General features: G+C 54.2%; 10 protein-coding genes across 10 annotated transcripts; 6 read left to right on the top strand and 4 right to left on the bottom strand.

Moving 5' to 3' along the window:
- Positions 1–142: 142 nt before the first annotated feature.
- Positions 143–2189, bottom strand: N7474_004114 (Zn(II)2Cys6 transcription factor; the record flags this gene model as incomplete). Its single annotated transcript, XM_057195529.1, has 3 exons — positions 143–1031; positions 1089–1644; positions 1667–2189. The coding sequence occupies 3 exons, from the start codon at positions 2187–2189 to the stop codon at positions 143–145; spliced, it is 1968 nt and encodes a 655-aa protein (XP_057052925.1).
- Positions 2190–2497: 308 nt separating this feature from the next.
- N7474_004113 (uncharacterized protein) lies at positions 2498–2901 on the top strand (the record flags this gene model as incomplete). Its single annotated transcript, XM_057195528.1, has 4 exons — positions 2498–2533; positions 2583–2600; positions 2651–2765; positions 2819–2901. The coding sequence occupies 4 exons, from the start codon at positions 2498–2500 to the stop codon at positions 2899–2901; spliced, it is 252 nt and encodes an 83-aa protein (XP_057052924.1).
- Positions 2902–4125: 1224 nt separating this feature from the next.
- midA (putative cell wall protein) lies at positions 4126–4881 on the top strand (the record flags this gene model as incomplete). The annotated part of the gene is made up of 1 exon (XM_057195527.1): positions 4126–4881. One exon carries the CDS (start codon positions 4126–4128, stop codon positions 4879–4881), a length of 756 nt encoding a protein of 251 aa, XP_057052923.1.
- Positions 4882–7292: 2411 nt separating this feature from the next.
- Positions 7293–8233, top strand: N7474_004111 (uncharacterized protein; the record flags this gene model as incomplete). Its single annotated transcript, XM_057195526.1, has 2 exons — positions 7293–7968; positions 8034–8233. The coding sequence occupies 2 exons, from the start codon at positions 7293–7295 to the stop codon at positions 8231–8233; spliced, it is 876 nt and encodes a 291-aa protein (XP_057052922.1).
- Positions 8234–8416: 183 nt separating this feature from the next.
- Positions 8417–9676, bottom strand: pex19 (putative peroxisomal membrane protein receptor Pex19; the record flags this gene model as incomplete). Its single annotated transcript, XM_057195525.1, has 3 exons — positions 8417–8527; positions 8583–9466; positions 9526–9676. The coding sequence occupies 3 exons, from the start codon at positions 9674–9676 to the stop codon at positions 8417–8419; spliced, it is 1146 nt and encodes a 381-aa protein (XP_057052921.1).
- A 982-nt stretch (positions 9677–10658) lies between these two features.
- N7474_004109 (bZIP transcription factor) lies at positions 10659–11982 on the top strand (the record flags this gene model as incomplete). Its single annotated transcript, XM_057195524.1, has 4 exons — positions 10659–10835; positions 10892–11108; positions 11163–11651; positions 11705–11982. The coding sequence occupies 4 exons, from the start codon at positions 10659–10661 to the stop codon at positions 11980–11982; spliced, it is 1161 nt and encodes a 386-aa protein (XP_057052920.1).
- A 238-nt stretch (positions 11983–12220) lies between these two features.
- Positions 12221–13821, top strand: stm1 (uncharacterized protein; the record flags this gene model as incomplete). The annotated part of the gene is made up of 5 exons (XM_057195523.1): positions 12221–12502; positions 12641–12659; positions 12729–12899; positions 12950–13076; positions 13173–13821. The coding sequence occupies 5 exons, from the start codon at positions 12221–12223 to the stop codon at positions 13819–13821; spliced, it is 1248 nt and encodes a 415-aa protein (XP_057052919.1).
- Positions 13822–14904: 1083 nt separating this feature from the next.
- Positions 14905–17492, bottom strand: N7474_004107 (putative glutaminase; the record flags this gene model as incomplete). Its single annotated transcript, XM_057195522.1, has 3 exons — positions 14905–15719; positions 15768–16776; positions 16827–17492. 3 exons carry the CDS (start codon positions 17490–17492, stop codon positions 14905–14907), a joined length of 2490 nt encoding a protein of 829 aa, XP_057052918.1.
- Positions 17493–18505: 1013 nt separating this feature from the next.
- N7474_004106 (uncharacterized protein) lies at positions 18506–19678 on the top strand (the record flags this gene model as incomplete). Its single annotated transcript, XM_057195521.1, has 2 exons — positions 18506–18832; positions 18899–19678. 2 exons carry the CDS (start codon positions 18506–18508, stop codon positions 19676–19678), a joined length of 1107 nt encoding a protein of 368 aa, XP_057052917.1.
- Positions 19679–20512: 834 nt separating this feature from the next.
- On the bottom strand, positions 20513–22151 carry dbp8 (ATP-dependent RNA helicase DBP8; the record flags this gene model as incomplete). Its single annotated transcript, XM_057195520.1, has 2 exons — positions 20513–21572; positions 21643–22151. 2 exons carry the CDS (start codon positions 22149–22151, stop codon positions 20513–20515), a joined length of 1569 nt encoding a protein of 522 aa, XP_057052916.1.
- Positions 22152–22355: the final 204 nt, after the last annotated feature.

Raw genomic sequence — 22355 nt, 5'->3', positions numbered from 1 at the left:
GATCGTCCATAAGATTATATAGTTGACATTCGATTATATACAAGAACAAGATAAAGAACATTAGTCATAACACAGGACAACACGGAACTTTCATCTCCAAGTCAATAAACAACCTGGTCCTTGTTCCCCGAGAGAAAGAAAATCATATAAACAGCCAGTCCAGACGCGACTGATCCAACTCGTCAACCCAATCAAAGGAGTTATCATATTCATCATTATCATCACCATCCCCGCCACCGTCAGCATTCAGAATGGGCATATCAGAGCCATCCAGAAACTGCTCCTCCACGACATCCGAAGGAAGATCTGAATCGCCCTCGCGGCGCTGGCGGTGTTTGAAATCATGGTTCTGCCACATCAGACGCAGAACCCACGCCGCGTTGCGGACGTTGACACTCGTCACGGCGCCGTAGAGGGTACCCAGTTTCTCGAGAATGAGGGCACGCTGCGAGGGGCGGCGGGACTCGGCGCCTGCGATGAAGGTAGGCCAGATGAGGCACTTGAAGTGCGGGTCGGATTGGGGGACGAGACAGATCTGGGTGATGAGATCTGTTGCGACGGAGGCGTGGTCGGAGGGGAGACCGACGTCTGTCCAGGGCGGGTCAAAGCCCGCTCTTGTGCGGGAGAGGACGCGGCTTGTGTAGAGGTAGACGGCGGCTTGGTAGGCCGTTGCGAGGGCGACGCGGGAGGAAAGATCGTCGATGAAGAAAAAGGCTTGCATCTCCTCGGCCCAGGATATGGGGTCGAAGTTGCGGATGCCTTGGAGGAGAGCGGAGAAGGAGTCGAGCGTGAAGGGTTGGCCGGGTTGGAAGGATGGAAGGGCTGAGGGTTGGGGGGTGGTTGTCGTGCTTGACTCCGAGTCCGGGTACCAGAGGGCGTGCACGAAGAAGATCACTTCGAGGAGGTAAGCGGGACAGCCAACCCATGAAGTTTCTTCGAGGCGTTTGAGGATGGCGGGGCCCATGGAGGAAGAGTAGAAGGGCTTGGAGAGGGCGCCGGGACGAGCTAGTGTAGATCCCATAATCTCCATGCTAGAAACGATGTATGTTAGTAGCTGTAGTTATGATAAACAGTGGGAAAAACCCTACATTAAGCACCCGTCAATAGCAAAAGTGTCCAGCCCTTCAATGATTCCTTGTCCCAGCTGGGTGTCGGGTCGACTTTTGAGGAGGTTCTTTGCCCCCTCAATGTGGTAGCTCCACGCTCCACTGCCTGACTCGTACAGATCCAAGAGAGCCAGAACAACAATGGCAGCCAGGGTCCTGTCATCCTTCTGCATCATGGGATTGGATAGATCCATAGCCAGCTGCTTGAGAGCGCGCTGCTTGTATTCCAGAAAATGTTCGTATGCCTTTGAGGACGGCCGTCGAGATGCCGCCGGCATGATGGCGTTTTCAATCTCCTCGGGAGACATCGGCGAGCCGTTCGCCAATTGATTATCGGATGACCATGGCATCACGGAAGAGTCCCAGTCCGAGAGCAGGGAGTAGTGTAGAGCCCCCATCGCGGAGAGACCGTGGCTGAGAACGGCAGAGCTGCCCACGACGGCGAGGAGGTCCCGGTAGGGATTTTTGACCTGGGTATATAGGGAAAAGTCGCTCACGACATGCTGGTTGTCTGGATTGTCATTAGTGGCATGTCCCGCTTTAAAGAAAAGGTGTCATACAATGAAAGATGTAAAACCTTGAAGCTGGGCTTAGATCCTTGAGCAGTGGATCTACCAATCCCCACGGCGCGGGAATATACTCGGCTGGGGGTGAACCTTGAGGAACGTGAACCAGCCTAGTTTCCGGCTGCTCTGGGGCAGACCGTGTTCCTTCGGTTTCGGTAACATCCTTCGCAGTCCCGTGAATCCATGCATCGGTCTCCGGACTAACATAGCTTGCAGAGCTATCAGCGTCGGACGAAGACTCGTGCGGAAAGAAAACAGTCCGGGCCACCGCAGCGAGAGCTTCAGCGGGAGGAGATTGAGCTTGAGCTTGTGTGTTCGTCCCCGGCGCAGATTTATTCACCTCATCGAAGCTCCTCCCCATCATCTTGCCGCGGCTCGCCACACCACCTTTCACCCATACCAGCGGCTTCTGATAGCCCAGACATTCCTTCCCCGCATCGCGACACTTCCGACAGGTGGGCAGGCCATTATCGCAGATGATGCGACGCCGTCGGCAAGTGTAGCAGCCTTTGGTCATGTTCTAGATCGTCGGAGGGTGTAGAAGCTGGTGAAGCGGGATGTCGAAAGCCTAGCCACCTGCGAGATTCGCTCGGTGCCACTCGCCATCGTTCGAGGCAACAGGACTGTTGGGCTGGCCACGCAAGTATCACTCTTTGCGCCCTGTTCTTGTATCTAATAGGTCAAAAGTAGGAAAAAAGTTCCCAAAGAAGAGAGTCGAGGCGGGGTGGAGCTGAGTCAGCCTCCAACTCCCACTAAGTTAACTTGGCGTCATTCATTCATCGGGTTCGTGTCTCTATCACTACATGTAGTGACTACGCCAGCATCATGGTCTTCCATTTTCTGTTGCTGCGGAATCTTGAGGTGAGTGCTGTCTTGATGTCCATTGATTCAGCCACTAATCGTCGCCCAGATCTGGCTCACCACGCGGGTATGAGATCGGAATCCCCAGTCCCATCAACGTCCTAACCGTTTGTCCAGCTCCTTCGCAGTCCGGTGTTTCATCGCATGGTAGGACGAGTGCATCAGAAAGTGCAACATGTCCGACATGGCATACCTCCCGAGGAGATGGGAGGCACGCGTCAGGAGAAGAATGGTTGGTGGTCCGCATCCGTGCCTTGGGGTTTAGTTATGCTCACGAGAACGCAGGTCCCGGTCTGAAGCAGTTTTTCGCATATTTTAAAGAGGAAATTCGGGATCAGATGAAGGGCAACCCTCCGAACAAACTGTGATATTTGGGTTTGGGCGTTTTGGTTTAGCACGGTGATTCCTTTTGATACCCATTCTTCTCGACAATCGATCATTATTACTTTTTGCGGTTCCTCGCCACCTGGGTCGATCCCGGATATAGAGTGGGGTGCCTTTCGTCTTCGCTGTGGATTGCGTCCCTTGGATTTATCCGGAGAGGGACTTCCGACTGATCCATCCGCTTTTCCCGCCGTTTGGGGACAGTAGGCTGGGATTTGACATGTGGAGCATACATGGAATCTTCATCATTACAAGAGACGGAGAGTTCACCTGTGTTAAGCCACTTGAGCCACGATGATGTCTTTCAGGGGTATAAGGGCGTAGTCTTGCCAAAGTACCGTAGCCACCAAACTATCCCCCTGTCTGTAGTAATGCCTACCAGCGCACGAATGACCCCTGATTTCAAGTCTCCTGAACTACTCAATGCCGGACAAGCTACCTGTCTAGTCTCATTTACCGCGACTAGCTCGTTTGAGGTTGATGTTCGCAAAAAAGCAAAACAAGAAACAAACAAGAAATATCAGGACCGGCATCCGAGCCGAGCCGTCTTTCCCGGATGGTCACTAAACCTCACTAAGGGAGCCTGATCTGGCATGGTCCATGACTGGCGTGGGTGGGGTGCCTGGATGAGGCTGAATCTAGACCAAGGCCGGCACAACTGTTGGTTCGTAGACAGTAGGACGGGAGTGGCGTGGACGACAAGTGACCCGACTTAGCAGTTACATCCTCAGCAGTATTATCGGTCAAATCCACGTTGCACGGGTGTCACATCACGGTGGGATTCATAATAGCGTATTCCGCAGCCTAAAACTGACTGATCACCGCGGATGTTTCATGGTGAGCACTGACTAATCCATCATAATATCCATGGGTCGAGGAGCGCACAAACAGGAACAGGCAAAGTAGTATGAAAATAATAATAGTCTTTTTCCTTCCAGCACCCAATAGTCAGAACTCACTCTTGTCGTACGGAGTAGAACACTCCAGGTGAAACTAGCGTCAGGCTGCGCCACTAGCGTTCCCCGATCGGGTTAGGCCCGCCAAACAGTCCTGTCGTCGCTGCCTTGTCTCTCCCTCTCATCATTCTCTATTCTCTTCTTTTCTCTCCCTTCTTCCATCCCACACTCGTTCATTCGATCCCTCTCTTTCCCTTCCTTTCGTCGTCTCTTCGCTCGTTCCCGCGAGTCAGAAAGGCCGCCATCCCCACCATGCGTCCTGCCAGCCTGATCTTCGTCCTCTACACCCTGCTGCTCACTGCAGCAGCGGTCGCCGACCCGAAAGACACCAAAGATGCCTCCGCAAATGATTTAGGAGATTTGCTGGATGCCAGCTCGACGCCAGCAGAGAACACGGCGACCACCACAACCACATCCACCACGTCTTCCGAGACCTCCGAAACATCCACGCCCCCCTCGACCACTACGACCACCACCACCACCTCCTCCTCCTCCTCGTCAAGCTCTTCTTCCGAGCCAACTACTACCACCTCCTCTACTACCACCTCAACCTCCTCCAAGGAGCACACGTCCACTACGTCATCCGATACCACCACCACCACTCAGAAGCCCGTGGTCAAGACCCTCACCGAGACCGTCAACGGAACCCCGAAGCCCACTGTCGTGACGAGCAGCCCGAGTGCAGAGACCTCCCCCAGCCTGAACGGCGGAAGCAGCGGCTCCAGCAGCAGCGGCGGCCTGTCGGACACCCAGAAGAAGATCGTCATTGGTGTTGTGGTGGGCGTCGGCGGTGCGATTTTGATCGGCGCCTTGGCTCTGGTGTTCTGGCGCATCCAGAAGAAGCGCAATGAGCAGAACGGCGACGAGGATGATGATTTGATGGGCGGGACTGCCCTGGGCTCGGGTCCGCGCGAGAAGGTTCCCAGCCCGTCGAATGCCACCCCGTTCAAGAGCACGCTGGACCAGTATCACAACCCTGGCCCCGTAAACGCTGCATCGAATTTCTAAGTCTGTCTGCCAACACACACGGTCTGGTTCTTCTTCCCGGTGAACCAACCAGTCTGGCGGATCAGCATCATTCGCAGTGTAAAAAAATTTGTACGACCATCACGCAATTTCTTTCGGGCGCTTATGGGCAAGGATACGGGGCAGGTCACTGATGCGTTTTGATTCATCTTTTGGGTTGCGAAGCGAGTTGCTTTTTTCTTTTTCTTTTTCTGTTCGCCGTCTCTCCCTCCCTCTCTTTCCTACGGCACTATAGATTCGATTCGACCCATTATAGATTCGATTCGACCTCTTTCATCCGGCCATCTGAGCATCATCCATTCCTTCTGAGCATGTCTGTCTTTCCGTGCAACCCTCTCACACTCCTTTTCCTCTTGTCCAAAATATCCACCCGAATTCATTAGGGATTTCGATTTTTCTCATCGATTTTTGAACTGCTTGGGATTGCGCTTGTGTTTATTGTTTTTCGTGGTTGTTGTGTCTCGACACCATTTTTTCTTCGTCTTCCATTTTTTTTATCCCGCATCGCTGGGTCGTTTTGGGGTGTACTACTGTGTATAACATCCCAAACCCCCTTGAGCTGCAGGAAAAAATCCTTTCCTCCAATCTATGCATGTAATTCGAGGCAGATCAATCAACGCAAGAGTCCCTTGCAACTCAGTAGTGTCCGTGCACATATAGTACGCCTAATGATCGACCGAAGGACTGATCTGCATCACATCGTGGCTGCTACCGGTAAATTTTTGCCGAATGGGGGAAGTGGTATTATCTCTCCACAGTTGTGAAGGCTTGGAGCAGAATTCGACCCAAGCCAGCTAGGCCAGGTGCAATATACTACAAGCTTAAAGAAATAGTTACAAAATTTGAAGGCTTCTGAGATGTAAACTGATTTCCTTCACCGCTCTTATCGCTTTCCGAGTCCTTGGCTTGGAGACGTGCCAAGTATAGAACTCTGGCGCGTTAAAAAATTTCACTCAACCCACCGGAGCGCGATTGATCGTGAGATTATTACCATCATAATAATATTTTGAGGCCATAATATCAATGTCGGTCGGTGGTGCTAAACTCGGCCCTCCCTAGGTATTTTAGGGAAATGTAAACGTAGTGGTGACGATGAGGATCAAGAATCGCAAAGGAGGTACCAACCTGCTACTTACGGGTTTTGGCTCGGGTTTTTCCCCTCAGTTTCCTCATTCTCTCTTTCGCTCCTCGCCTCGCAATCTCTCAGACTCTCTGGTCTGTGGTCTCCTAAGCAAAGCATCACATTCCTGCGGGCTCGTCGATGAAAATGCACATCTCGAACGGGCAGTGCAGTCCCCCTGTTCGCTCAGCCCCTGTCTGTCTTCCAGCAAATGATGTGCTGCCAACGAAATCACGCTATTCAGCCTCAAAGCGGACTGACGTGGGTAACCCCGCAGCTGCAATGCGTATTGATTTCAAGGTCCTTGGAAAAATGTCGTTCCTTCTGCCGAGTTCACTCTTGATGGATCCACCATATACGGATATAAGCTCATGGATGTCATTATGGACTCTTCGATGGCCGACCTTAAAAAAGTCGAAATTGTTAAGGAAGGCTTAGCTTGGAAATCTCTCCTTAATGAAGTCAACTGTCTGTTCTGCTCCGGGTTGGGAGATGTGATTGTTGGAAGCCGTGCTCTTGCCCTGGACTCTGGCTACTTCTATGCAGAGCCTAGAAAGACTGTCCCTGAAACGTGGCGGCAGCATTCCTGGAGGTTTTTCATGGACTGTCAAGCAGCCACTCATGGATCCTGACCGGCGACCAATTCCAAAAGTGGCATTCGTGCTGGAACAAGCCTCAATCCTTCAGTACGTTCAAAACCACGCAGCTCCTGCAGGATTAGCAAAGAAACCTTGTCCATCGTATCCAAACGGTACCTTGGGTTTTGGAGACCGGGGCAAGACAAGAGTCAATTTCCGAAATGTTCTCCCAACCACCAACGTATCAAACCAAAATAGTCAGTGTCAGTGCAACATGAGCGAGAGGAAGGTAACAACACTCGTCTACTCTACATAGGAAAGCCAATGCTTTTACTTTGCATCATATACTTGCTTGTTCATCACAAATGTTTACCCCGAGCCTCGCTGGTTGCAATGTTGTACATTGTTATTGGCCAGTCCGCATCTGCCCATCACCAAAAAAGCCTTGGCGTTCATTAGTCTCGTCACGCTATCACGTGCCACGACACGTCCATAGCGTCGTGCACGAACAGATCGAACATTCCACCCAGACTGAACGCGACTGGCAAGACCGCCACATCTAGAATTGCAGATTCAACATTTCTATTATCTTCTGCGCGTCTCCCCGTTTCTACAAAAGTCAACATCCACCCCTGTCCCAATCCGGCCGATCTGAACAAGTCCGAACCACGGAACAACATCATCTACAACCCATCATGTTCGCCGCACATCCTCTCCCTTCTTCCCCTTCAACACCTCTCGGCCACAACCACTACACGCCCGTGCGACCATCGCCGCTCGGTCCGCGCAGCGCGAACATCTCCACGCCCCCATGGACAATGGGCTCGCCATCGCGCGCGTCCGCAGCAGCCCAAGCAGCGGGCCAGACGCAGAAACCCCTCGGGACAGACGAGAATAGCCATGCACAGCACATCCAGTCGTCGCCCGTGCCATTCCCCACCTTCACCACCACCCCATCGCAACAACAAGCCACAAGCAACACCAACACCAACATCTTCGGCGCCATCGCCTCCGCACCGCCGTTATTCTACCAAAAACCAACCACGGACACACCTCTCTCCCCAACATCGCCCTCACCCGCTGCTGCTCCCGCCCCGCGCTTCGCAGCGCGCTACGCGTCCCAGATCGCCAATCCGCTCCGGAATACCTCAAGCGCGCTGGTGCGCTCCAAGTCGCGGAAGATGTTCCTCAACAGAGTCAAAAATGACCGCGACGCGGGCCGGTTCGAGGCTCGCGGCGAGCAGATTATGAGGATGGAGCATCTGGCGGATCGGAGACGGTGGGAGGAGGAGATGAGTCATGATATGGATTTTGTTGTTGGGGAGTATGAGGATGATGCTGAGGAGGATGGGGACGAGGTTATGATTCCTGGTATGTTTTTTTTTTTTTTTTTTTGGTCGGTTTGATCTTGGGGCGGTTGCTAACGACTGTTACAGATGAGGAAGAGATGAACGCGCTGGATGAGTATCTTTCTCAAGAACAGTCGGTCAAGAGAGCTATGTTTGAGTCGGGAAATGGGACGTCGGCATATCCCACGAAGGAGCCGAGTGGTTCTTTCAATGATGATGAGTATGATGATATCTTCAGTGCGATGACGGAGCATGGCTATGCGAGCCAGGACATGGATATGTCATGACTATGAACCTCAACACTTGCATCGGGCGGCGTGATTATGGGAATTCTTGTTATCGGGGACCAGATTCTGGTCTGATATCGCGTACATAAGGGTATCGGGTTTGTGTGTGTATATGTACAGTACAGAGAGAGCCGATGGACATGCAGCAATACGCAAATGAGACCATGACTGCACTTCACACGGTTATTGCTGCGGGCAATCCGGGATTCCAGCGCCCGCCGCTCCCGCAGCGGTGGGATCCCCCATGAATGGGTTCGAGATCAGCTCTTCGGGCGGATTGCCAGCAGCTTGCATCTATTGCCGTCCATTAGCAGGGTTGGACATCGCAGAAACGAAACGAAAAACTCACCTCCTGCATCCTCTCCCACACATACTCGCGACACTTGGAATCCTCATCCGTATACCCCTCCTCCTCGAACTTCTGTACAATCTGCTTCACAATCCTTGCCTGGGTCTCGTAGCGCTCCATCTCCTCCGCAGTCACGGTGCTGGTGCCTTCAGCCTTATTCTTTTCGATCCACGGGCCGAACTTGTCGTCCAGCTCTTTCATGGGCTCGTACAGCATCTCCTTGTTCGAGAGCTGCTCCATCATTCCCATGAACATCTTCGTCAGGTCGCCGTCCTCGCCCGAACCGGATGCGCCAGCCTCCATGGCTTTTAGGAGCTGCGCGAGCATGTCATCTGAGAGCTCGTCTTCATTGGAGGCTGCTGCTGTGGCACGGTCGCCGGATTCTTTCATGCGGTTGACTGTGCGCTGGATTGCGTCGCTGAAGGAGTCTGCTGGTTGGTCTTTGGCTGAGTCTGCTGCCGCCGATGCTGCTGAAGCTTTCGACGGGGCAGGCGGGGGTGACGAGGTTGAGGCAGAGCCAAAGGCAGCCGGGTTGAGGTTTAGTGCATTTAGTGCAGCGTTGTCACCACTCCCCTCCTCGGCCATCACATCGGCAAGAAGTTGTTTCAGGAAATCTCCCGGCGGAATCCCGCTCTCCTCTAATTGTTTAGCGAACGCATCCGCGCCCTGATCAACCGCCGCCTGGAAACCCTGGTCATCCGGTGCGCCAGACTGTGGTCCCGCCTGTGTCATCATGTTGGCCATGTCCTTCTCCAGCTGTTTCAGGAAGGCATCCTCGTCAAAGTCTGCGGGCGTGGCGCCCGTCTCGGTGGCGGACGCGGGCGCCGCGGCGGCTGCTGGTGGTGGTGGTTGCGCCTTGGGTTTGGAGAAATCGTCTAGAACATCTGGTGTGCCATATCCGTTAGGATCAATGTGAGCGTTCGGGGCGCTGTGGGAAGTTTACCGTCCAGCTCGTCAAAGTCGGAGTCGTCCTCATCCTCGGCTTTTTGTTTCGGCTGCTCGGGAGCCACGACTACGGGCTCTGTGGTCGGCGCGGGGGCCGACTGTGGTTCTGGAGGAGCCGAGACAGCATCCTGGTGCTCGTCGGCCGGCATGGTGAGTGATCAGGTGTGATATAGAAGTAGGGCGAGAGGGAAGGTGGTGGTTGAGGTTGTGGTCGGCATGTGAAGAGGGTAGGTGGGCGGGGAGCCGAATGCCGAACTACTACTTCCTGGGGGTTCTTCACAACTTTCCGTTATCTATCCTACATCCAGCATCATCCTTAGTGTTAAATCTGTCGTAGTTCACTATACACAAGACATTGCTATAGTTGATGCGACAAATCTCCAACTCAACCCCAAATCACCTGACGCCTCACCTGACCTCGCTCGCCTCGTGTTACCCCATTCGACCGGACCGGCTTGCGCCGACATCGGCTACATTCCCTACTCGGTCCAACGCAACGCAACACAGTCCTTCTTTTCTCCGCGGGCAACTCCTATTAACATACTAGCTCACTGCTACTTGGCATTTTTCAGCCCTCACTTGAGTACCCCCGCATGTCCCAGCCGCCAGATCCGAGCTCAAGGCGCACCCCCTCATGATTATTCATTAATCCAAAAATGCTCGCCCGGTCAGTCCCCAGACTGGCCCACTCGTGCTGAAAACTGGACAACGTGGACCCCCCCCGGCAAAAAAATCTCCCAAAGGAGTAAACCAAGAGAGAAAAAACCCAAATGCCCCTCGTCTGACCCAGGCAGACTTTTCGCATGCCTGAACGACCACAATACGATTATTATTCGTTAGTCAATCGGTTTACCTCACATCTTCACCCTTCCCACCCCCAAACTCTCCATATCGCCAATCTCTGACTCCTCCTTTCTCATAATCATTCGGTTTCCTTTATGTCACCCTTTCCCTTCTGTGCCCTCTGACTCGCTCGCACGTCCCCTCTACCCGCCGAGCCGCGCGTGTGCGTCTCTTATTTTTATTTTAGTCGCCCCCGTCACGCTGCGATCCCCGGGGAAAAGTGGGCTGTTGTCTGTCTGTCCCGCCGCGCGGAGGAGGCCGTTGTTGCAGGGCTGAGCAGATCAATCAATGGTCTCCATGATCGAGACCTCCAACGAGCACAATGACACGGTCATGGAACCGATGCCCAAGACCGAGCCCGGCCAGGATGGCTCGCTGAGCTCCATGTCGACCCCGGACGCCGAGGCAGAGCCCATGACACAGGATCCCGCCCAGACGCAGAAGAGGAAAGGTGGTCGCAAACCGGTACGGACGCCCCGCCGTTCTGCTCTGTGCGCCATTGTTCTAACCCTCCTGACTAGATCTACGCCACCTCCGAGGAACGCAAGCAGCGCAACCGCCAGGCGCAGGCTGCATTCCGCGAGCGTCGGACAGAATACATCCGCCAGCTGGAGACCACCATCAAGCGGAATGAAGACTCCCTGCAGACTCTGCAGCAGAGCCATCGCAGCGCCGCCGATGAGTGCCTGATGCTGCGATATAAAAACTCTCTGTTGGAGCGGATTCTGCTCGAGAAGGGTGAGTGGCTGTTCCACGCCGTCTCGTAATGGCTGCTAACCCCAAACCGCTCAGGCATCGATGTGCAAGCAGAGCTACGGCTGAAGACCGGCGCCCCGGGGGCTTCGGCCAAACCAAATCCACCAATGCCCAAATCCACTCCTGGTGCACCTCGTTCTGGGCAACGGCATCCCGCAGGCATCGCCTCCAAGCCCGAGACGTTCGGCATGTCGCAGCGAGAGGGTGCTTATGGCATTCCGTCCCCCCAGTTCCAGGCCACGCCGACTTCCCACGTCTCCTCGCCATCACAAACCAAGTCACCCGGCTTCGGCTTCCAGGGCGCCATGTCCCCGGTCACCGTTGACTCGCAGGCTACAGGTCGCCCTCAGCTGCTGCCGCAACCTCGGGCCTTCAACAACCAAACCTCGCCGCCGGCCATCAGCATGCCCCAGACTGACGCGGCCGATCCCAAGCCTCGAGGGCCAGGAGCCATGGGGCCGCGCGGGTCGCGGGTCGCCGCGGCATACTATCCGTCGCCATTCCAAAAGCACTACGATCAACTTGGTATGTTTGGCTGTTTCTCTCCGTCATATCGAGCCCCCTGCTGACTATGCCAGAACAAGAATACGATGCACAGGCCGACCTGGTCGATGAGGACCACGATGGGTCCGTCAATACCCCCTACGTGTCCGGATTTACCCCACAGTCGGTAACCTCGGGCTCGCAGAGCATCCCGGGCTTTAATGCCCCGGGCAGCGACGGAGCCGGGGGCTTCGGAAACACCAGCCAAATGCTAGGCCAGTATGAGCCCATGCTCGATGCGGATCCGTTCGGACTGAGCGCCAGCATGCACTTCCCAACTCCCTTCAACTACGAGCAAGGCAACCGCAACTGAGTTTTTCAAACCAAAAAAAAAAAGTGATGAATTTTGGAGTTTGTTTTCGCATGGGCCGGCGTTTTCCCAATGATTTGCAGTGATACCATGGTGAGGTATAAAGTCCCGAGCTGTACATGAATTCCATGAGTAAATACATACACCATCCTCTCTGGGTCAATGACACCATCAAGCACATCCAATGACGCACAGTACCCTAAGCCCTAGTCCCTGATCAGCCAATCAGCGTGTAGCAGCCATGATTCGCTTAGGCAATCCGCGCCTAACCGGATTCGGGTCTGGCTCCTCACAAACTGCTCAAACTGCTCCTTCCCTCAGCTCTCTCTCTCACCCCATCCACTCTTACCACCTCTATCCATCGAGCCCACCCGACGAGTCAGGTTTTGCCTTGCTCGCCTCCCTGACGGTTCACGCCCCGTCCCTTTTCTTTCATCGACTCGTCTGCGATCGTCGAGCGCCTTCCGCTCCCCGGAAGGCCTCCACAACAACACCAGGCGTCATGGTCGACGTCCGGTCCAAGGTACGCTGAAGCATCACCATGGGAAGCTGTGTCGAGCGACGTTTTTGCGAGACGAGCCGGGCAGAGACGAATTGGGCCATGTGCTTTTTCGTGATTGTGGGTTTCATTGGCTAACTGGGCTGTTTGCGAAATTCACAGAACCTCTACGAGCTTCTTGGTAAATTCCCTCCCTTCTTTCATGTTGGCTCCCAAAAATTCGGTATCTAATATCCATTCCTCACCACAGGCAATGACCCTGAGCTCGACCCCAACAGACCCCCTCAGCCCCCCGCCCGGGCTGTCGACCGCCCTATTGCCCGCCATGGCAAGCGTGATGCTCCCGCTGAGCCCACCAACCAGCCCCGTCTGACGGAATCCAACGCTCGCCGTGGTGCCCGTTCGACTGGCAACGAGGCCGGTATGTATTTTCGTCTGGGGAAATAGAGGAATTGAGCTGACTGTGCATAGCTTTCCGTGATCGCAATGCCGGCCGAAGCAACAACCGCGAGAAGCCGACTGACGAGGCTCAAGCCCCGCGCCGTGGAGAGCGCGGCGGCCGCGGCCGTGGCGACCGCCAGTCCCGCACTGGACAGACGTAAGCTTCATCCAGCTCACGCGGGTCTTCTTCTCGGATATGCGAATGGAGAGACAAGCCATGGCAGGATTCAGAGGACTAATATGTTTTTAATAGTGACACCCGCAAGCAGGTGGAGCAGGGCTGGGGTGCCGGCAGCGGCGAGAAGGCCTGGGCTGACGAGCGGGTCGGCGAGAACATCGCCAAGGAGGACGAGAACGAGCCCCAGACCCCCGCCGACGAGGAGGCCAAGGAACTGGCCGACAAGTCCATGTCGTACACCGACTACCTGGCCGAGCAGGCTCGGAAGGACTCTCTGGCCGCCAAGCCCGTGCGTGCTGCCAACGAGGGCACCAAGACCGACTCCAAGTGGGCTGCCGCCAAGGAGCTGAAGCGCACCGAGGAGGAGGACGCCTACATCCAGGGTAGCTCCGAGAAGGCCAAGCGCGAGAAGCAGCGCAAGGAGAAGAACTTCCTCGATGTCGACATGCGTTTCGTCGAGCAGCCCTCCAGTGGCCCCCGTGGTGGTGGCCGTGGCGGTGCTCGTGGTGACCGTGGTGACCGCGCTCCCCGTGGTGACCGTGGCGCCCCCCGCGGTGACCGTGCTCCCCGTGGCGATCGTGGTGCCCCCCGCGGCGGTGCTGCTCCTCGCGGAGGTGATCGTGGCCGTGGCGGACCCCGTGGCGGCGCTCCTCGCGGCGGCCCTCGCGGCCCTGCCGGCCCAACCGTCGACGAGAAGAACTTCCCCAGCCTCGGCGGCAAATAGTTCAATCATCTGATCTGAGCGTTTCCCTCCCCTCGTGACGGACGGAAACCACTTGCTTGGCCCCAGAACCCGGCAGCACCTCCCTTTTTATTTTTTTCTCTTTTTGTCTCTTTACTTGCGTTTGTTCCGAGGATAGGAAAGGTGGGAGGCAAAAAGGGAAAATGAGCTGGGCGTGGTGTTTGCAACTTGATTCTCTCTCGGTGTGTTTGTCATTGCCGGAATCAGTCTGGGGAAAGGAAACAAGAACAAAAAAATATGTGTCTGCCGCGCTCTGGTTCAGGCCGGCTATTATGTGTCTCTGCTTTTTATTAAACTCTGTGCAACGCGGATTTGGATGACAATGTCTTTTCCCTTCTCTCTATGGTACTATGTAATTGGACTCGAATCCAGAAACGGAACGGATGAGCAACCAAAATAAGAAAAAAGAAACAGATAAATAAGGTTTCAGGACTGGGGTCTTTTATTTCAGCTGAGAAAATACGATTCAGTGGAATGATAGCTGTCGTTTGTTGTTCAACTTTATAGAGTGGTAACATGTCTTGGATTTGGAGATATCATGTCAACCAACTTTAGCCACAAAGACGTACTATAATAGACTGTTCATCTACGTTGTCATAAGAATAGTGAACGAATTTTGAAGATGTTCAATAAAGGATGACGTGTGCATCCACTTGCCTTAGCATGTTGTTCATCCTATATACGATAACCTTCAACCCTAAGAGCTAAGATGCCAGTGCCAGTCCCTATAAGGCTTATACATACATACATCAACCCTACATAGCTAGCAATCAAGGCGATAATTCATGTAGCAATAGAAACTTCTATTGACGATATTGATATCCCGGCACGATAGACTTATATACTAAGGATGATCTGTGTAGAGGGTTCATAGGAGCCAACCAAGCAAGCGCAAGCTAGCTAGGCCAGGGATGAGATGAGAAACGCTTAGGAACAGGGGGAGGAAGGGACAAGGACACATCACAACACGACAACATGAGGGCTGTGCTGTCACGGCCACGCCCAGAAACAGCCCCAAAAGCAGAAACACCAAAACACAGTCGACAAGGTGACGGTAGGGCGACCCTACAGCTCACCGTCACTGAACCGGTTGCGCCCCGCAGCAGGGGCAATAAAATCTGCTGCGGCAGCTTCGGCGCTGCGCGACCAAGCGGCCATAGTCTCGTCGTCGACGTCATCTAGAAAAGAGAGGCCCTTCATTGCACGCCCACCGCATGCACGCTGCAGCGCCAGGAAGGCGAAGTGGCCGCCGATGACGGGGCGGGCAAAGAAATTCGGGCCGGGGAAGTTACCGTCACCTTCTGTCTGGTGGAGGTCGGTGAAGGGGCGGTCGGTCACCGTCTCGTTGACCCAGGTGGCGACGGACTCGAGGATCTCGGAGCGGACGGGCTTGGAGGCTACCGCCATGGAGAAAAACTCCCAGTCTGTCTTGGTGTAGAGGTGGCGGCTGTCCAGGGGGAGGCCATATTTCTGGCGCACGTAGTGGTACCACACGGATTGTTTCTGATAGATGTGTCGTGGGACAAAGCCAGGGGTCTCTGTGTCCGTGTCTTCCAGGTGGAAGCAGAGCTGTGCGTCGGCGTACAGATTGTAGATTGTGGTCCAGGATCCGTACCAGTCGTAGGCTAGTTTGGCGTGCGTGCCATCTCGAGACATGCCGAATTCTTCCCATTTGGCGATGTAGCTGTCGGCGACGTTCTGTTCGTGGTGGTTAGTTTTGGTACGACCGAAAGAAGAAGCCGCTTTTACCTTGAAGTATTCAGCATCAGACTTTTGTCCGGCCACCTCGGCAATCTTGCTCATGGCGTTGATGCCCACAATGCCCTTGAGAGCCAGGTTCGTTTGCAGCGCCAGCCAGCCCGCAAAATCATCGGTTGAAACTAGAAATCATTAGTATATAAATTTGACATCAAAGATCACAAACCCACGTTGATTGGCAGGTTCCAGGGAGAATTCCACCAGATAGCCCGTCCACTGCTTCCACAGACGGTAACTGCGCTTCACCCATTTCTCAGCCAGACGTCGGCCATGCACACCGCCGCCCCATTTCCCATCCTGATGGGAAACCCCGGACAGGATCTGCAGGTCGTCCAGCGGGAAGCTCCCCGAGGATTCATTCCAAATGTTCATGGGATATGAACCCTCGGTGGACCAGATTGACGAAGCGTCCGACGACTCATCGTAGATGAGAGAGTTCACGATTGCCAGACCCATGATGAGGATGTTACCACACTCCTCGACAGGCATATACTCGTCTCTCCCATCCGGATGGCCCGTAGCATTGGGGAAGTGGGTGCCTAGATCGTGCATAGCGTACGTGTTGGGATACTGTCCGCTTAGCATGTGTTCGATCAACGGTTCGAGCAGGTACGCCAGCCACCGCGGGTTGGTGTACATGAAAAACGGGAAGGCGGGGAAGATGACATCAATGGTTTGGAAATTGCCGTTCGATGAGATCTCCTTGAGGAACAGAATGGGGTCTTCCGGTGTCCCGGAGAAGGTGGTCGCACCCATAACCTGCCGCGCGGTGAGGGCGACAATGTCGACATAGTCATCGGCCCCGGACAGGTAGGCATCCGCAGCCAATTGCTCCGAGTAGTTGGATGCCAACGCCCGCGCCGCGGAGTGATCCGTGTAGTGAAAACCGAGCAGCTCTTCGGTGGATGGGAACCAAGAATTCCAGAGAGGTCGCATCTGGGTCAGACCGCGGGAAGCTGCAAATTGCACGACAGGAGTCTGGACAAGAGCAATCGTGAATGTGACGCTGTCTGCTGTTTTCTGCGGCTTCTGGCCCAATTTGAAGGACTTGGAGAAGGCAAAGACAGGCCAGTGGTCACGAATAGGCCGGAATCGCTCATCGTTCTCATTGCGCAGGGTGCCGGTGCTGGCAAAGGCTCGCCGCACTATGGCTGCACCGCCAGACTGATACTGGGCACTCTGTGTCTGGAGTTAGTATTGAAGAGTATAAAAGTGGGTATGGCACGTACAGCGGGTCCGGTGAAGTGAAGGCTGCCCCATTCGGCGCGGTCTCGGATCTCTGACAGATGGAGCTCATTCTCCCGGCGGAACTGCCATGTCTGGAGGGCGGGCTTCTGATTCTCGGCTCCGATCGTATCGCGCTGCCATTGTAGAGGAGCACCAATGTCCCCGGTCACCCAGCGTCCATCCACATCCGTATACACGTTGACATCGGTGTCACCCTGGACATCGATCGTGATGTAGGAAGCCGGAATCGACTGCCGCAGAGTCGATGTGGGCGTAATGGGAGAAAGGAACGAAATAGTGATATCAAGGGGTGCCTGCGTACCCGTATCAACGCGGTAGGTCAGGTTGGTCGTCGAAGCGTCGTAGTTGTGTCCGAGGTATTCGGGAAACTGGACTGGATATGCGTCGGATGTCAGGTCATTTTGCGGTCTACCCAGGAGCGGGTAGACGACGCCCTGGCTAGGGACCTGGGCCATGACGGAGAGGCCCACCTCCTCTCCGGTGTAGAACATGGGCCATTTGGACCAGGGTGCTTCCCGGGCATCTCCAAGCCATGTGCTGAGGTAGGGGTTGCGGACAATCAGCGGCAAGACCGGCGGTGTGAGTGTGGAGGCAGCACTGAGCGTAACCTGGCCCACGGCCGCCAGGAGTGCGAGCGACAGCTGCATGTGAAGGAAAGACACGGGTTATAGCAGCCCGCAATAAATAGACTTTTGATGTATGAGGTATGTCGTGTAACGAACGAGTGTGGGTGGAGTTCCCGGAGGAGGTGAAAGTGGAAGGAGGAAGGACAGTGTTCAGTGCCAGGATGTCGACATCATCGAAGAATGTGAGCCAAATGCGGGGAAGGAAGGATCAGCCCTGTGCTTATAATAGATTGTTATTCAGCTCTAGCTTCTCATGTAGTTCTATGTTCGATCTTTACTAGATGGATCTTTTATTTTATCTATAGCTATACTTGCTGGGAGCAGGCAGAGTCCAGCTCATGGGATGATGTCATTGCAGAGAGCAGATGTATACCGAGCTTGAAATGTGAGATGCTGTAGACAAACATAAACGGGTCATGACCATGAATTAGAAGATATATTTTCCGTGATAAACGGCATTCATACTAGGAAGGTGTTTATAAATTACCAGGGTTGGAGTAGCTGCGTTGTGGTTAGCTTATTACCCTGTAGCCCAAATATATACAACGACCGATTTATAGTTACACCTCTATTTACACTTATTACTCCGTTCAGCCACGCATGGACCAGCTATCAGACCAAAATAACCAAAAATGCTCCTGATCGGAAGTGAAGAATGTGGTCCTCCGGTGAAATTAACTAACTAACGTGGACGCGTGCTCAACACGGTGTGGAGCGTGTCCGTGCTTCTATACAAGCCGCTAGCCTGCCAGTACGCGATCGACGCGCCTGTGTTTCGACTTTCAATTTACTCTGTGCGTGAGACTGCTCATCTTTCTTTCTTTGGCCTTTCTCTTGTCCTTGTCCATTATTGTCTGTTTTCTTTGTCTTGTTTGTTTCTGCTCAGACAATTCTCCCCAAGATCTTCTTGTCCCCCGCCGAACTCCATTCTCCATTCCTCCATTCCTCTCCATCCCACATCCGCTCTCACTACTTTCTCCCCCAACACCACGGAGCTCCTTAGAGCTGTGCTTTTCACGCTCAAAGCTTCAACCATGCAATCTACACAGTTCCCCTTCAGCCCTGTCAAGGATGGCCGCCGCATCCTTGGCGAGAAAAACACCAACGCGTGTCTGTCCCCGGCCAACCGGCCAAAGGACTCTTTCTCGGCCACAGGCACCCCAACCAAACGAGTGTCAACTGTAGCCTCGCCCAAGAAGCTTCTGCCTTCTCCCATATTCGCGGGTGCAAAACGCACGAGAGACCAGGTGGACGAGACCGATGTAAACAGCGGACACGTCAAGAGACACTCTCCGGAGCTCTCGCCTACCCCCGAAGAAAACAGCACCCAGTCCATCCTCAGAAATGGCCTTGAGGATCAGGTACGTCTTGACGCGCTGAAAAATATTCAGGAATTAGCTTGCTAATCTCACAATGGCACGCTATAGTCCGCGCTGATTCCGGACGCGATGGACACCGGTGCCTCAACACCACAACACACACAGCTCGAACACGACGAACCAGACCATCTACATGCAGAAAACGTCTCTGCCACAGCAGACAACTCCCAACAACCTACCACGCGAGCCATCCCCAACGACCCCGAGACGCGCAAGATGTTCATCCAAGAAGTGAGTCAAGTCTATATCGCGACCCAAAAACAAACAACATACACTAACACATTTTCCCCAACGAAGAAAGCACAACTCCTCCGCAGCCGACTCCAAAGCGCCATGCGCAACGTCGCGGACCACCAGTTTGACCGACGCGTCTCCGAACTGGAAGCACACAGCCGCAAGTGTCCGCGGCTCTCACTCTCCGCTCTCGCGACACCGTCCATGTTCTCCAAGAGGGCGTCTACACCTTCTCAAACCAAGACGCCGCAGATTGTCTCTGTGGGAACGAGACTTTCTCTGTCGAACACGCCTGATCTGCCTGCTGCGCAGCCATCAAGCGCGATTGCTGTGAGGGATGCTACACACGATGTTCGAGCCAAGACTCCGACTCGCGAAAACAACACGCCATCGCGGGCTCTAGGGTCGCCGATGCAGCTGAGTAGCCCACCGGCGACGGTTGGGCGTCGTAACAGGAATGAGGATGGGAGTGACGAGCCACGGGTCGAGACTCGAGGGGGAATGTCGCCGTCTGAGAGAGGCGATGCGGTTGACGGGCTGCTTAAGCTCATGCACACGGATCGGCACGACAATGCAGACGCATGGACTGCATGAGACTTTCCGAGACCACTTCTCTTTTTCTATAGTGGGCGTGTTGATGTTTTGGTTGGTCGGAGTCCCGGACGTGAATAGATCGAGCTGCTTGGTATATCTCGCGGCCTTGCAAGTACACTGTGGTCGAACATCGGCTTTTCTTATGTCTACCTTGGCACAGTGATGTTCCCCTTTATCATCGTAAGCACCGACTGTGCTCGTCATGCGAGATACTCGCGCGGCACATAGACCGCCGCCGATGGCAGGCTGTTGCGTTGCTGATAATAATGATCCCATTTGCACATGCCGGAATCCTCTCGTAATTGATTGACAAAGATCGTATGAGATGCAACTCAAGCGAAGTATGACCTTCGGGTACAGGTGCGGATTCGGAGATATCGCGGATGTTGCCTTAGGTCTACTTCGGAGACATTGGAACACTCCCAATTTCTGACAACAAGCCAATTTGAATCTATGATAGAGGTGTAGGACGGACCTCTTTCCAGTGAAATGAATTCTCAACTCCTGTGAATCCCTTTTGAGATGAAACACGCGCCGTTCTAGAGGCCAACTCCTTCGGGGCGAAACCAAACAAGGCCCTGAATCGCTCCTTTCAAACAAAGGTCTTTTCTCTTCGACTTGTTGTTTCATTTCTTTTTCGGCCAACTCCGGGTCCTAGCTGTCAGGCAATTGCTGATGCACATAGAGCATTATGGATAAACCAAGGAACTCCCTAGTCTTTATAGATACGTACATAAACAGTAGTCTAGTTCTGCTTTCGACAGTCATCGATAACATCCATTCTACTATGCCAGACATTACCCTGTCTATATGACTAAAAAAATTACTACTAAATCAGCGGACCTTCTTCAGCTTATTCCGCTTCCGCCCAAGTACATCGCGGCCCTCCTCGATCTCACCCGCCGCCTCACGTTTTGCCGAGCCAACTTCCTTCAGCACACCGGTGCGAACGACTCTGCTTTCAACATTGACGCCCTCCTGAGCCCATTCGTCCATCTGGCGGCCAACCCGCTGCTCAATAGCCAGCACGAGCTGGACGTCGCGCTGTCCAACTAGTGTAACCGCTTCACCGGACCGTCCCGCACGGGCAGTACGACCGACGCGGTGGACGTAGTCGTCTGGGTTACGGGGCACATCGAAGTTGACGACGAGGGTCACAGAGGGAATATCGAGACCGCGGGAGGCGACGTCCGTGGCGACGAGGACACGGGCAGCGGCGGCGCGGAATCGCGCCAGGTTTGATGTGCGTTCGGACTGTGGAAGGAGACTGTGTAGAGAGGTGACGCGGTGGCCGAGTCGGCGGAGCGTGCGCTCCAGTAGATCGGCGGTTTTGGTGTGGTTTGTGAAGATGATTACGGGTCGGGAGATGTTCTCGTCTGTCGAGAGCAAAACATGCACAAAGGCTTCGCGGTGCGTCATGGGGACTTTGAGATAAGTTTGTTTAAGGGTTGGCGGGATGCTGCCGTGGTTATCGGTTGCGATCTCTGTCACGAAGATTGGCGGCTTGTCGGCCGGGCGAGGCATTTCCTTCAGTGCGCGCACTTCTGCCGTCACCGTCGCAGTGAAGAGCAGGGTTTGTCGCTCTGCAGACGGCGGCAGTGCCCCCAGACATGTTTCCACGTCGGGTAGCATGCTTCCCGGCCCGCTGACCAGTAATCGATCTGCTTCGTCCAGCACCACCATCTTCACTCGGCCTAACCCAGCAACGGTGTCTTGGCCAGATGTCCTGATATGATCCGCGAGCCGACCCGGAGTCGCAATGACCACATGCGGTCGTTGCGCCAGTGCAATTGCCTGCGGCCGCATGTCCGTGCCACCGGTAATCAGAACAGGCTTCATACTCTGCGGTGCGGAAATAGCCTTGAACTGCTCGAAGATCTGGAGCGCAAGCTCACTATTAATAAGAAAAAAAAAAAAGTTAGCTCCTATATTCCCACAAACAAGAGTAACATCAAAATCCATACCGAGTTGGCGTCAAGACGACCGCAAAAATCCCAAACGGATCCTTCGCCCACTTCTGCAGAATCGGCACTCCAAAAGCAATCGTCTTTCCGGAACCAGTCCGACTACCACCGATACAGTCTCTCCCCTTCAGAATCTCCGGAATACACGCCTTCTGAATAGCCGTTGGCCGGCGGATGGCCATGGTGGTCAACGAACCGACCAGCCACGGCGCAACGTCCAGAGAGGAAAACGTCGACTCTTCGCTCCGGAGACCAATTTCAAGAGCATCGCGGATAGTCACTGGGTCTTCGTCCCCTGTTGGCTCGGGTTTCTTGGAATTTGTGTCCTTTTTCTTAATGCGCGAGAGGGTGGGGAGCGGCGCTGGTGCTGTATATGAATCGTCCGAGGACTCGGATAGCCGACGTCGCTTGGGCGCGCGGTCTTGGATTTCGGGTTGTTCCACGTCGGAGGTTTCGGAGGAGCTGTGCGAATCCTCGGAGAGGGCTTCTGCAGCATCTGAGGGCGCCATTATTGTGCTTGTCGAGACTGTCTGTTGTTCGAGAAATTAATTTTGCGGCAGAAAAAGTTATCGACGGGCGGTGGACATGACTCGACACCTGTTATACAAGGCATCAACATATCACACATGACTCTATACACTGATGTGAGCATGAAGGAAAGTGCTTGAATTGCACTTATTGAATCACTGCTGAATGGACCTTTTTCTATTTAC

Source organism: Penicillium riverlandense (assembly GCF_028828495.1).
Source record: "Penicillium riverlandense strain IBT 135883 chromosome Unknown utg000003l_segment0_segment0, whole genome shotgun sequence".
Classification (NCBI taxonomy): Eukaryota; Fungi; Ascomycota; class Eurotiomycetes; order Eurotiales; family Aspergillaceae; genus Penicillium; species Penicillium riverlandense.
The sequence above is the reverse complement of the archived record's forward strand: the minus strand, read 5'-3'. Positions and strand labels throughout refer to the sequence as shown.